General features: G+C 40.5%; 2 protein-coding genes across 2 annotated transcripts; both read left to right on the top strand.

The window, feature by feature from the left end:
• Window positions 1–887: 887 nt before the first annotated feature.
• On the top strand, window positions 888–6,818 carry nccrp1 (P1, F-box associated domain containing). The gene is made up of 6 exons (XM_040180044.2): window positions 888–2,282; window positions 4,086–4,166; window positions 4,264–4,360; window positions 4,498–4,593; window positions 6,166–6,304; window positions 6,401–6,818. The coding sequence occupies exons 1-6, from the start codon at window positions 2,147–2,149 to the stop codon at window positions 6,545–6,547; spliced, it is 696 nt and encodes a 231-aa protein (XP_040035978.2). The 5' UTR covers window positions 888–2,146; the 3' UTR covers window positions 6,548–6,818.
• A 1,453-nt stretch (window positions 6,819–8,271) lies between these two features.
• LOC120821482 (F-box only protein 50) lies at window positions 8,272–11,297 on the top strand. Its single transcript, XM_040180045.2, has 6 exons — window positions 8,272–8,587; window positions 9,669–9,749; window positions 9,847–9,943; window positions 10,081–10,176; window positions 10,637–10,775; window positions 10,872–11,297. Exons 1-6 carry the CDS (start codon window positions 8,452–8,454, stop codon window positions 11,016–11,018), a joined length of 696 nt encoding a protein of 231 aa, XP_040035979.2. The 5' UTR covers window positions 8,272–8,451; the 3' UTR covers window positions 11,019–11,297.
• Window positions 11,298–14,316: the final 3,019 nt, after the last annotated feature.

Raw genomic sequence — 14,316 nt, 5'->3', positions numbered from 1 at the left:
TCTTCTAATTAAAAAAATGCAGTGCGTTGGCATTGTTTTGTTTCAGAGTGAACTTCAAAAAATGGGCAAGACACTTGACTCTAAAATAGCTTCCGTAGCTGTTTGTTTGATTCGGATGGGCATGTAGTGTAAAAACTAAATTAAGCAATTGTCATCCCAATCTAAATTAAGATTTAAACAAGACTTTATTTCAGTCTATTTAAGATTAAAGACTTTATTCAAGTCTCTTGTTAATAGTTGCTTTTGGTTTCTTATTTCATTAAAGATACTTCAACAATTTAAAGAGTTGTTAAAAAGGTCAAAGGTCAGCCCAGGTTTTTTTCAGTCATTTGTTGCTCTGTCCCCAGTTGATGGGGACTTCATGCAAAATTGCTTAGAGATTTTATTGATTTATTTGTTTGTTTTTGTCTAGTCAAGTCTAAACACAGTGCAATCTTGGTGGACTTTAAACAGTATTTCATTAATTTGTCTTTAGACCGCCTTGAGCAACAAAAGCCCCTATGCTGAAAAACTCATCAGCTCTACTTCTACAAAATCAAATGATTCTATTTTTCCCCGAACCCCTCAGACAATGCATCAGCATGTCATACATATATAAACAGTTTGAAGTTGAGTGTACCGTCGACTGTACTGTCCAACATACTGTGAGAATCCACAAGGGGGAGACAAGTATTTGCAGTGTGAGTTGACCAAGCCTTTCGCTGTCATCGTTGCCATGAAAAAAGGGTTCAGATGTGGTTATTACGACATCTCATCCCCAAGCTTACCTCAATTCAAGGCGGATCACAAACATGTGTAACTTCCTAGCAAGAAACCACATGCACTGTACACCGGAAAGGTGGGGCTCAGTTAGACTGTTCACATTGAGCTGAAAAAAAATGTTAGTCATTGAATAAAGGGTTGTGTTTTTCCACAGATACGTGTCCATACGTGAGTGTAAGTCTGCCAAGATAATTTCTCACGTCTAGTTCTATTAGTTTCAACTAATTAATGTTTTTAGATTTAATAACGCGTACAATCAGTTATTTCTCCTTAAGAAAAACTCACTAACATCCATTCGGGTTTAGTAACAGTTAGTTGTATTCTACAATGACCTTTGACCTTTGTAAAGGTCAGGAAATGGGACTGCTTTAGTGTATTGAACACATTGTAAATCAGTTTTGTTCTTTACATGTCAAATGTTTTACAGCTACCCTTTTACATTTAAATACACAAACTGCTTTTTGTTCTTAAATGATATAAACTGATACAAATCAAAGATTCTACTCTTGTGACAATACGTATTGTAAATCCCCTATGCAGTACAAAGGTCAGGGCTATATCAGTCCTGTTACCACGGCAAAACCACATACAGATACATCCAAAGTGCATGGTAAAGAAACCATAAGAACTAGCAGGCTGCCACTAATGACTCATGCTTATTGTAGAATGTAGTGATTCATTGTTCAATTCAAATATTCTGTGGAGTCTGCAATGCTGTTTCAGTGGTTACTTAAAAGCACTTACTTAAACTATTTCAGTGGTTACTTATTGGTCATTAATTACACCTAAGAAGTCAAAGATATTCAAAATAGAGCAATATGCTAATCAGTCGATTTATTTTCCTATTTTTGGCTTTGGATTACAACTATGGTTGTATATAAGCAAAGAAAATAGTATATGTGTATAAACCGGCCACCACATTTCACGTTTAATTTTTGCCCACAAATTAATCCAAATGATGGAACAATTTACTTAATTTGATGGTATTCATCAGAACTGTTCATGAATAGTATATGGTGGCATTGGTAGAGTCCTCCACTTTCTCTTTCTATTTAGTCAAAGTTGTATGACTTATTGAAAAATGGACATGGTATCAACACATTGGTTGTACATGGAGACTAAGTATAACGCTTGTTTTGTATGAACACAATTATTATTCAATAACAGCCCCAGTCCCGGGGCTCGGTGATGACGTGTTTTGATCTTTTTCCATCTGATCACACTATTAAAGCCTTGCGACTTTAAGAGGCCAGAGGGGCGCGTGCTCTGCGTTGCCTTACCAGCGTTGCAACACTAGGGTGTGGTTACACACAAGCCACACTGCAATAAAACCCTCCTAGACTTCCTGGAGAACTCGTGCAAGAGTGAGATCCCAGCAGTAAGTATGTCCGAGTGGAAGAAGAGATGTGCAGAGGAATGGAGCCTGCAGGGCGCACCGATGCCCGACAGTCAGGACTGGAAGTCCGTCTATGACGCAAAACCGCTGGGGAGGAATCTGCTGAAGAATCCGTCGCCTCACGGTAATGGAGCAACGTTAGAAACGCGACTCTTATGTTGTGCTGCTCTGCTGGACTCCGTATCGAGCAGCAGAGTCTCCGTAGTACTGATGCAAAGGAGGGATCAATACTACAGAGCCGCCAACAATTGTGCGCGTGGAACTTGTCGCAGGTTTTTCAAAATAATTTAAATTCGTTCACTATTCTAAGACAAAACAAGTGAGCCAATAAGACAACTTTTTGCAACCAGACAATAAACTCTTGGGGAAGTATCTGTCTTTTTTGCTGTTCAGTTGGTTTGTTGCATGGAGACATGCAGATCGTTTGGTTTTTAGATTAGATTAGATTCTATTGAGACAGAGTACGATGCAGGCAATGGCAATATATACCTGTCAAAAATCTAAAAATGCATTTGAAATGCTGAACAGTATTTCAGCAGTAGGCCATAGTCTCTAGGGGGGAAATGAATAAAGAGAAGGCATTATGAGGTGTGTGTGCAAGAATTATAAGGTGATTGTTAAATAAAGTTTAATTTTGTCCAATAACTTACTAAACCTTTACTTTGAAGCAATATTGATCATATAAGATGAGAGACAAAGCAGGCTTTGGATGAGTTTTTTTATGAGCCATACATTTAGCCAAACTTACATGACATGACAGAATTAACGAATTCATTATTTTATTAAAGAAAAAGGTACAACTAGATCATTGGATTGCATTCCATCGTTTGTTTTACTACTGCGTCTGCTTGGGTCAAACAAATAAAGTCAAAGTTGGGTTCTTTAGCGGAGATAAACTGTCACGGATTTGGTTTATTTCCTGCTTTGCTTTGTAGTTTCCTGCCTCTTGTGTCCCTGGGTTAACTTCACTTCCTGCCTTTTCCTGTCATCCCCATGTGATTTCTACCTGTGTCCAATCACCTGCACCTTCCCAGTGTATTTAAGCCCTGTGTGTCTTTTGTCCTTTGTCGCGTCATTGTATGTTCTGCTTGAATGTTGTTTGTGAGTTCCAGAGCCCTGTCAGCATTTATTAAAGTACTTCTGGTTTTGCAACTCGCGTTTGGATCCTCTGCCTAATGTGACAATAAACAAAACTACCCTGGAAGTTTACCTGTCCAAAGATACTACCGTGAACTTCTTGAGCTGCTGACTGTAACTTGGTGTTTTTTGTCACAGAGGGACACCCATAGATGTTTTAGCAACGCTTCACTGCCCCGCTATTGAACCGGGAAGTCCGAATCTGTCCTCAGCCTTATTTATTAAGCTGTCACTCATGATTACACCCCCCTCTCAGTTGATGCCCCGCCCCCTATGCCACATCAGGGGCAAAAGTCTGAATGTGAAGAAAATAAATAGTGAACAAAAGATCTGAAACTTGAAATGATTAAATATTGTAATCTGAAAATATAAAACATGCATCTGAATAAATATATAATACAGCGAGTAATTTAATAGGTAGGACAGGTTCCCTTTGAGGGAATTGGGGTTATCACGGTAACGGGACATATTGGTGGGGTTAAAAGTCAGTTGATGATGAAGTAAACTGCAATGTCTTTGGATCTGAGATTAAACGGCCACAGGGTGTGCAAACAAAAAAACAAAGGTTTGCAAATTGTGTTAATCCCAGCGCTCCTACACCTGTCCAAAACTACCAACGTGAGCTTCTGGAGCTGCTGACTGACACTGGTGTTTTTTTCTGTCACACAGAGGCACACCCAGTGACCCTGTCATAAAGATATATGCTTTGGCTTTGAGTTATTGTCAGTGCAATTACCGTGGCTTTAGTGGGCGGGGTACCATTTACAATTGTCCCTTTGTTTTCTGTCAGGAGTTAGCAAGGACACCCCTCCACCTGAACCTGACCTGCCTGAAGAGCCAAGACGTGGACCTCCATGTTTCCAACCTGATGGTGAGGCACGGAGTGTTCTGCGTTTGAGCTGTGAACCAAAACACAGGGAATAAATGACTTCTGTAGAATATTACATCCGCTTTGTCTCAATTCATAGGGGACTTTAGCAGCTGGACCACAAGCACTGAAACACTCCCCTACGACCGCAGTGGAATCCCAGTAGGTGCTGTGATCTGCCAGCTGCCGCAATACAGGTGGTTGTTACTATGCAGCTGGTCACAACAGGGATTATCTGTGGGCATATGATTCCACCTACACTAGAGGAAGACTGGCACACGTAAGGACGGGATCCCGAAAAATGTCTGACTCTTGTCCACTCTCTCGCTCTCAGCTGGTTCACCATGGAGCAGGTCGTGGATCTGAAGGCAGAGGGATTGTGGGATGAACTGCTGGACGACTTTCAGCCTGAAATATTCATCCAAGACTGGTGGGTAAATGTTCCGTTCATGTGCCCGTGTGTTGAGTGCTCATCAACGTGGTTTTATCGGTTTGGTTAGTTGCTTCCTTTACTGTTGTTTAACTTTTGCCTGGCTGAGTGTTTGAGTGACCGTTGTCTGGCTCTCACTTTGCGTGTCTGCGTGGACGACATGCAGAAAATAGTGTTATGATTTGGGAATATTTGTGCTATAGAAATTGTTTAGCCTTTGACTAGATGAACGCATCAGTCCAAGTGCAAGGGCTATTTGATCAACCAAATGTTCATAATTCACAAACGTAAAAGTATGCCTATAGGACTTTAACTACATATTTCTTCTGCAGTACAAACCAGAAGAAATATTGCATTCACTCGTTTGTTTAACAATCAATGCCTAGCATTATTTCGCCACTGCTACAGGTTTAACAGATAATTCATTTATTGTCCAAATCACAGCTGTATTTTGACTGGCTGCAGTCAGTTGCATCAAAACGGAGAGATATTTTTGCATTGGAAGTAAAACAAACAGTGGTGCGACATACAGCAGTGAACTGTGCAGAGGAATTACTGTTGCTCCACGTGTCAAACAGAAGGGGTGTGAGGAGCAAACGGACCACTTAAAGCACTGCTATGTTAAGCTAGCTGCTAGGCTAAGCTAGCTGCTAAGCTACTTCCATCTCAACATCTAACGTTACCCACAGTCTGCAAAGGACCACCACTGTGTCTTAGAAGAATGTGGTTTGAAAACGTTCCTCACTAAATGTTGAAAGATTGTTGGCACTTCAAACACAGCTGTCAAATGATGGAGAGTTGAGAGCAAAGTGCACGAGAACAGCAGGAAGAGTCGCTAGTTCATCTTGCCTCCAAGATGATCAAATGTGTGTAGTTTTGCGTTTAAAATAACATTAACAATTAAACAACAATGTGTAAAATAGACATTTTCTAAAGTGATTACTCATTACTTTCATGATTTAGTCTTTAAAAGAAAACCAAATATTAATTATAAACAACATTGTAACAACAATAACATTCATTAATCTCAATTAATGAATTTCAAAATGTGCGATCAGTTAGTTAATTTTTTAATCTATTTACAGCTCTAGTCAATATTAAGATATATGAACACATTCTCACATTTGTTCAGTCTCCAGGCACTCTCCACCAGTCCAAACTCATGAAGAACCCCATGGCTTAGTAAAGTATAAAGTAAACAAATAACGGGATAGATGAATTAACTTATGATTGGACTAATTCTTGCTATATGTTGAATGGAATGTTGTGCTTGGCTGCATTACTTCTGCATGTTTAGCTGACCAGATGTGCTGTGACTTCAATGAATTCCAGGTGGCACTGATAATAATTCCCTGGAATCAATTAACTAAGTTTACCAAATAACACTGCCTCCATACATTCAAATAATACCACCTGTTATTTCTTAGGAAACTGACAACCGGAAATAAATTAGACCTGTTTTTTAATTCACTTCTTCTTCATTCTGTATTTGGCAGCATTTATTGTGTTGCTATGTGTGAACTTGTGAATGTGCCAGACTACTCCATGATTTCTTGGTACACCTTCCAACAGGTATGAGGAGAGTCAGCTGCATAAATCCATCTTTGAGCTGCATGTGAAGTTACTGGGAGCAGACAAAATCACAGTGATCTCCGAGCACAGCGCCAAGCCCACAGAAGACCGCAGCGCTTACTCGCACACCTGGAAGGAGGTGAGTTACTGAGTCCCCTCACGGGTAGTAGGGATCCACTCTTATCACAGCACCAGGATCTAGACGTCTCATGGCCCTCTCTGTGTTGACCTGCAGGTGTCACACGTGTTCTCTGGCTACGGACCAGGGGTAAGGTATGTCCACTTCCAGCACCGACTGAAGAACCAGTACCTGAACGGCTTCTACGGAACGTTGTGCACCGACAGCTCGGTGATGGTCAGACCAACTAAAACCAGCGCCTAGTTCCAGTCCTAAAGAAGCTGCAATGCAGACATAGTTGCATCACACTCAATGTAACCGACCACATCAACAGATATTTCCTTAATAATGTTTATTATTAGTTTGCTGTTAATGTACTAAGGAACACAGCAAATCACTGTATTTACTTTTAATGTTGATAGTTGAGGAAGGTATTGTGATGCTTGCTTTAATTTGGATTTTCTTTTGATGGAGAGCAGAAAGGAAATTTAACAATACAGTGTTTTGTGCCATAATAAATACTTTTTTCCCCTCATTTCCTGGTAAGTTTTATTCATAGCCTGTGTCTTAAAAAGACTATTCTGCATGAAACACACAAACAGTTTACTGTAAACATATCTATCCACTTGCACCCCTGGGTTTTTCTGGTAGTTTTATAGTAATTAAATGATGGGTTCTCGGCTTTGAAGATCGCTCTCTGTTAATGTTCTCGCGGTAACAATCCTATCGTGAGTGGCTTGGAACTCATGAATCAGGAGATAGAGTTACCACATGAGACCCGCGTTCTCACTGCTCCCGAGTCAGAGGGAACAACTGATGGAATATATTCTGTTGGTTTGCTAGATCGATCCCCACAATGGAGTCCGGAATTTGGATCATGTATCTATTCAGAGCGCAGAAATTCAGTTTCCGAGTTGATTGTCTGTGATCAGGTTAAAAGCTATCATGTCTCACTGTGGCGGCTAAGATCTGCTTTGCTTTGAGTATTTACTTCTTTTGTTTTAGAATTTACTTTTTGAATACTAATGTCCCTCTACACATACAGACAACTGAGGTTTGATTACACTAAGAACACGGTTGTTGAACAAACACGGCCTCCTGGTAACTCCTCTGCCAGTTCGTAGCCCCGCGTGGTCTGCCATATGGTTAGCGGCTTAGCTTCCAGCCCCCTTTCTCACTCATATCTCCCCCTTTCTATCTCAAACACACACATTCACCCACACACACACACACACTCCTCCCTCTCCACATGCATGAATTTTTTTTTGTGTGTTATTTAGATATTAGGATATTGTATAATAGTTTTTGTTGATTACAAATAGCGATGATCTGATTGGTATTGTTAGAAGTTTATTAAGCTGTGTTATACTTTAACGGCCGTTTTCTGTTATCACTTTTTGCGTTTGTGCTTGAACTTAAACCTTCAATTCCTTGCTTTTAATTAGTGAATATCAATTATGAGAGTTGATTTATGGTTATGTTATAAGTCCCTTTTTAGGGTAGTGCCCCATTTATTTAGTGGATTTGCTGAGTAATTATTAATAATTAGGTCAATGATTTAGTTTCACGCTAGCTGTTAACCAGACATGCCCCTACAGACTGAAGTGAAATTATGATGTTACTATGGACCATTTCCTTTCAAATCTAATCTGAAATTCAACAGATGTTTTTTGAAGGGCTTTCATTTTGAAGCACCATAATAATGTCCTGAAACTCTCTGGTCGGTGTAAATGTATTCTTTATTAATGTATTAGACTAAGTAAATAAACAATTGAAAAAAATGTTTCCCCCAATACAGTTTGCATGCAGTTCTTTTTATTGTTTAAAGTTATTTATATGCTGTATATCATGCATATTGTATCTATTCCTTATGTTTTTAGTGCGTTATCACATCTGTATAAGATTTACAGACTTATTGACTGAAATCGACATGTTCTATGTCCGTCACTGGAACTGCTCTTATTTTGAAGTCAGTTTTTACACCCCACTACCAGAATGCCTGGACGCATACCGCAAATTATCGTGTGGGCTGTTTTTGGAGTGGAGTGGAGGCTGTCTTGACCGCAGTGACACCGGGTGTGGCCTGAACACAATACTGGAATAAAAACGACTCATACTTCGTGAAAAACCCGTTAAGGGTGAGACCCCACAGCGTCTGGGCCTGCAGTATGTCCGAGTGGAAGAAGAGATGTGCAGAGGAATGGAGCCTGCAGGGCGCACCGATGCCCGACAGTCAGGACTGGAAGTCCGTCTATGACGCAAAACCGCTGGGGAGGAATCTGCTGAAGAATCCGTCGCCTCACGGTAGTAGAGCAACGTTAGAAACGCGACTCTTACGTTGTGCTGCTCTGCTGGACTCCTTATCGGTCCATAGTATTGATCCAGGAGTGACTCATTTACATAACGGCGCACAGATGTTCGTGCGCGTACAGCTTGTTGCAGGCTTTTCAAAGTAACCCGGCCTGAGCCGACTGAAAGTCGGGCGAACCCCTATTGTGTTTCAAAGAATTCGTCCATTCTTTCACCACTTCAATCGCACCTTTGATGCCTTTTCTAAAACTTTCGCGGTCGCAGCCAAAGTGCGAAAAATGTCGATATTCTCGGGGTCGCGCATTTGGGTATGAAAAATGGCTCTATAGAGCCCCTCTGGGGAGATTTTTTCCCAGTTTCACAAGTCATCGCTGGCTTCATTTTTCAGCGAATCCTATTGGCTCAATGCCATCTAACGTTATTAAAACCTTGTTGATATCTCATTTGTTTTTTAAGTTATGGACCAATGACCAGCTATTATAACCGGAAAGTCTGAATCTGTCCTCAGCCTTATTTATTAAGCTGTCACTCATGGTTACACCCCCCTCTCAGTTGATGCCCCGCGTCAGTCTGAATGTGAAAAAAAAAATAGAAAGTGAAAAAAAGATCTGAAACTTGAAATTATTAAAGATTAAATATTGTAATCTGAAAATATAAAACATGCACCCGAAAAAATGTATAATACAGCGAATAATTTAATAAGTAGGACAGGTTCCCTTTGAGGGAATTGGGGTTATCACGGTAACGGGACATATTGGTGGGGTTAAAAGTCAGTTGATGATGAAGTAAACTGCAATGTCTTTGGATCTGAGATTATACGGCCACAGGGTGTGCAAACAAAAAAACAAAGGTTTGCAAATTGTGTTAATCCCAGCGCTCCTACACCTGTCCAAAACTACCAACGTGAGCTTCTGGAGCTGCTGACTGACACTGGTGTTTTTTTCTGTCACACAGAGGCACACCCAGTGACCCTGTCATAAAGATATATGCTTTGGCTTTGAGTTATTTTCAGTGCAATTACCGTGGCTTTAGTGGGCGGGGTACCATTTACAATTGTCCCTTTGTTTTCTGTCAGGAGTTAGCAAGGACACCCCTCCACCTGAACCCGACCTGCATGGAGTGTCAAGACGTGGACCTCCAAGTTTCCAACCTGATGGTGAGGCACGGAGTGTTCTGTGTTTGAGCGGTGAACCAAAACACAGGGAATAAATGACTTCTGTAGAATATTACATCCGCTTTGTCTCAATTCATAGTGGACTTTAGCGGCTGGACCACAAGCACTGAAACACTCCCCTACGACCGCAGTGGAATCCCAGCAGGTGCTGTGATCTGCCAGCTGCCGCGATACAGGTGGTTGTTACTATGCAGCTGGTCACAACGGGGATTATCCGTGGGCATATGATTCCACCTACACTAGAGGAAGACTGGCACACGTAAGGACGGGATCCCGAAAAATGTCTGACTTTTGTCCACTCTCTCGCTCTCAGCTGGTTCACCATGGAGCAGGTCGTGGATCTGAAGGCAGAGGGATTGTGGGATGAACTGCTGGACGACTTTCAGCCTGAAATATTCATCCAAGACTGGTGGGTAAATGTTCCGTTCATGTGCCCGTGTGTTGAATGCGTAATAATGGTGGCTACAGCAGCAGCAGGTGTTCCTGTTTGAAGTTGTTTCTGCCCGGTTCCGAACCCAAATGGGTGATGCTTGAGTGTAACAGCTTTACTGTAATTTATTATCCAAATCCATCCCAGCGGTATTTTACAGTTGTTACATATATTTTTTGTAAATTATACCTAGTAGACTGAATTGTTGGAAGATGACTGTGATTGACTTGTCCAGGGTACTACCCTAAACCGTTCAATTAGTACCACATGCAAAAGATCTTCCCAGGACACTGGCAACAACAGATAAATTGAACTTTTGAATAAGTTTCAATGCATTTTTTCTTTTTATTCTGTATTTGGCAGCATTTAATGTGCTGCTTTGTGTGAACTTGTGAATGTGCCAGACTACATCATGATTTCCTGGTGCACCTTCCTACAGGTATAACGAGAATCGGCTGCATAAATCCATCTTTGAGCTGCATGTGAAGTTACTGGGAGTAGACAAAATCACAGTGATCTCCGAGCACAGCGCCAAGCCCACAGAAGACCGCAGCGCTTACTCGCACACCTGGAAGGAGGTGAGTTACTGAGTCCCCTCACGGGTAGTAGGGATCCACTCTTATCACAGCACCAGGATCTAGACGTCTCATGGCCCTCTCTGTGTTGACCTGCAGGTGTCATACGTGTTCTCTGGCTACGGACCAGGGGTAAGGTATGTCCACTTCCAGCACCGACTGAAGCACCAGTACCTGAACGGCTTCTACGAAGCGTTGTCCAGCGACAGCTCGGTGATGGTCAGACCAACTAAAACCAGCGCCTAAGTCCAGTCCTAAAGAAGCTGCAATGCAGACATAGTTGCATCACACTCAATGTAACCGACCACATCTAAAGATATTTCCTTGTATAGTTATTAGTTTGCTGTTAATGTACTAAGGAAAACAGCTTAGTATGCAACCACACATATCACTGTATTTACTTTTAAGGTTGATAGTTGAAGAAGGTATTTAATGAAGGGGGGATAGTATATTTCTTTTTGTTGTTATTTGAATAACCATATACTGTTTTGTACCATAATAAAACTTTTTTTTTTTTTTTCAAAACACATTTTCTCATTTCCTGGTAAGTTGTAATTATAGCATAGCAGCATGTGTCTTAAAAGTACTTTTCTGCATGAAGCACACAAACTGGTAGTTTCTGGTAGTTTTATAGTAAGTGGTGGATTCTCGGCTTTGGAAATACCTCACAACAAGATCACAGTTCATTATTTCTTTGATATAAAGACAACTGGTCTTGAATAACAACTTTAAAAAGAAAAGATACTGAGGTAGGAGAAAGCCTCAAGGTGGCAGCAACTGTGCATGCCAACTGATAAACAATCCCAAAAAAAGACAAAAATGATGATGATGGTACTAGAATCAGGATCAGGATCAGGATCAGGAATCAGGATCAGGAATCAGGAAACATTTATTAGCCAAAATATGTCAAACATACAAGGAATTTGTCTTGGCGGTTAGTGCGCGACAGTAGACAGACAAGACAACAGTGCACAAGTAATAAAATAAAGTGGAATGAAATGCTAATGCAATGGGTTAGTATTAAGGTTAGTAGTAAAAACATGTAATTGTATTGTGCGTGGCCTCTCTCAGCATGGCAGCCTCTGATGGAACCTTTTAGAAGTACCTGCACTGTAACAAATTGCTGTAAATTTACGGTGCATTTCTAACGGTATCCTACAGTATGTCATAATAACTGTAACATACAGTTAAATGTCCATCCCTTGCTTGTAAATTAACGGCCATTGTCATGAATAAACAGTTAAAGCTGTCAATTTACAGTAATAGCAGACTACCATAATTCAACTGCATGTTACATATATTTTATGAAGTGGTGGAAATACACATACAAGTGCAGTGAATCACGATCCATCTACATTTGTTGTAGGTTAATGTATGGAAGCCCATGTCGGCCACTGAAAAACAGGTCCTGTAAGTCATCATAATGAGATAGTATCTCATGAGATACAATGATGACTTTGACTTACAGGACATTACTATACATGCAGCTGTCACTTATATCCAAAACGCCCATGGTTTGACATAATTTTATGTGGAGTAATTGGGAGTTAGGTGTCTTGCTCAGGGACACTTCAACTGGGCACAGGGAGCAGCCAGGATTCAAACCGCTTTATAGATTTATAGATTATAAATATTTGTATTATTCAAAGTGTTCATTGCCTAAAAGTCATTTGAGTGTTAATCGTGACCCTGAACGTGACATCAAACGCGTAATCTCAGTTCATCCGGAACACCTGTGCAGTTCAACATCGGAGGAGTTTCTTATTGCCTCGTCTCTCCAAGTAACGTTGGTAAGTGTTATTTGCCTAGCATGATTAACTTTCTCCTTCCTTACATCTTGTTGTCTTCCTCATCTTTGTAATTTTAATATTTTACCAATGACAGTGTTTCTAAATATTTTATTTTGGTTTGTTTTACAGAATTACATCTCTTACCTTCTGGTTCAGTATTTACTGGATTACGGACGCCAGCCGTTTACCACGGTCAATTGAACGTGTTCCATACGTAATGTTGCAGTTAGTTTACCTTGTTCCTAATGATTTTATGATTCATTTTTTTATTATTGTATACATGCGGCCTATTTTATGTTTTGTTCTTGGTTACAAATGTTTAACATTTTTGTCTTAAAGGCATCTAATGAACTCCAACCCCTATGACCAAAATGAGTTTGGTTGTCTTTCTTTAATTTGTGGGAAATTAAATGCAAAGTATACGGTTATAAGTAAAAGGTAACATTCTGGCATTCATAACACAAAAACAGTAATTGTATGGTAACTGTAATCCAATATACGACAACATACCATATATTACGGTAGACACTATAAATAAAACAGTAAGTTACTAGCGTCGACTGCCAGTAAATTGCACCTAATTCACAGTAAAATTGGTTCAAGTTTACGGTAACATACAGTAATCCCTTTTATGGTATTATATCGTAAAATAACGGTAAATTCCTGGCGTCCTTGCTGCCAGTAAAATACTGTTAATTTACGGTGACATTTTTTAGAGTGTGCGTACTTGAAACCAAATACAGGTGAAACTCAAAAAATTAGAACATCGTGCCAGAGTTCATTTATTTCAGTAATTCAACTTAAAAGGTGAAACTAATATATTATATAGACTCATTACATGCAAAGTGAGATATTTCAAGCCTTTATTTTATATAATTTTGATGATTATGGCTTACAGTTTATGAAAACCCCAAATTCAAAATCTCAGGAAATTAGAATATTACACGAAATCAATAAAAAAAAAGATTTTAAATACAGAAATGTCAGCCCTCTGAAAAGTACAATGTACTCAGTACTTGGTTTGGGCCCCTTTTGCATTAATTACTGCCTCAATGCGGTGTGGCATGGATGCTCAGCCTGTGGCACTGCTGAGGTGTTATGGAAGACCAAGATGCTTCAATAGCGGCCTTCAGCTCTTCTGCATTGTTTGGTCTCATGTCTCTCATCTTTCTCTTGGCAATGCCCCATAGATTCTCTATGGGGTTCAGGTCAGGCAAGTTTGCTGGCCAATCAAGCACAGTAATACCATGGTCATTGAACCAGGTTTTGGTACTTTTGGCAGTGTGGGCAGGTGCCAAGTCATGCTGGAAGATGAGCAGCATCTCCATAAAGCTTGTCTGCTGAAGGAAGCATGAAGTGCTCTAAAACGTCCTGGTAGACGGCTGCGTTGATTTAATAAAGCACAGTGGACCAACACCAGCCGATGACATGGCTCCCCAAACCAACACAGACTTTGGAAACTTCACACTAGACTTCAAGCATCTTGGATTGTGTGCCTCTCCATTCTTCCTCCAGACTCTGGGACCTTGGTTTCCAAATGAGATGCAAAATTTGCTCTCATCAGAAAAGAGGACTTTGAACCACTGAGCAACAGACCAGTTTTTTTTTCTTTAGCCCAGTAAGACGCTTCTGACGTTGTTTGTTGTTCAGGAGCGGCTTGACAAGAGGAATACGACATTTGAAGCCCATGTCCAGGACCCGTCTGTATGTGGTGGCTCTTGATGCAGTAACTCAAGCCTCAGTCCACTCCTTGT

The sequence above is a fragment of the Gasterosteus aculeatus genome, chromosome 7 (assembly GCF_964276395.1).
Source record: "Gasterosteus aculeatus chromosome 7, fGasAcu3.hap1.1, whole genome shotgun sequence".
NCBI lineage: Eukaryota > Metazoa > Chordata > Actinopteri > Perciformes > Gasterosteidae > Gasterosteus > Gasterosteus aculeatus.
The sequence above is the reverse complement of the archived record's forward strand: the minus strand, read 5'-3'. Positions and strand labels throughout refer to the sequence as shown.

Coding starts and splice junctions, on each gene's coding strand:
- LOC120821482 (XM_040180045.2), top strand. CDS start 8,452: ATGTCCGAGTGGAAGAAGAGATGTGCAGAGGAATGGAGCCTGCAGGGC. Junction 8,588..9,668: donor GAAGAATCCGTCGCCTCACG/GTAGTAGAGCAA, acceptor GTTTTCTGTCAG/GAGTTAGCAAGGACACCCCT. Junction 9,750..9,846: donor TCCAAGTTTCCAACCTGATG/GTGAGGCACGGA, acceptor CTCAATTCATAG/TGGACTTTAGCGGCTGGACC.
- nccrp1 (XM_040180044.2), top strand. CDS start 2,147: ATGTCCGAGTGGAAGAAGAGATGTGCAGAGGAATGGAGCCTGCAGGGC. Junction 2,283..4,085: donor GAAGAATCCGTCGCCTCACG/GTAATGGAGCAA, acceptor GTTTTCTGTCAG/GAGTTAGCAAGGACACCCCT. Junction 6,305..6,400: donor ACTCGCACACCTGGAAGGAG/GTGAGTTACTGA, acceptor GTTGACCTGCAG/GTGTCACACGTGTTCTCTGG.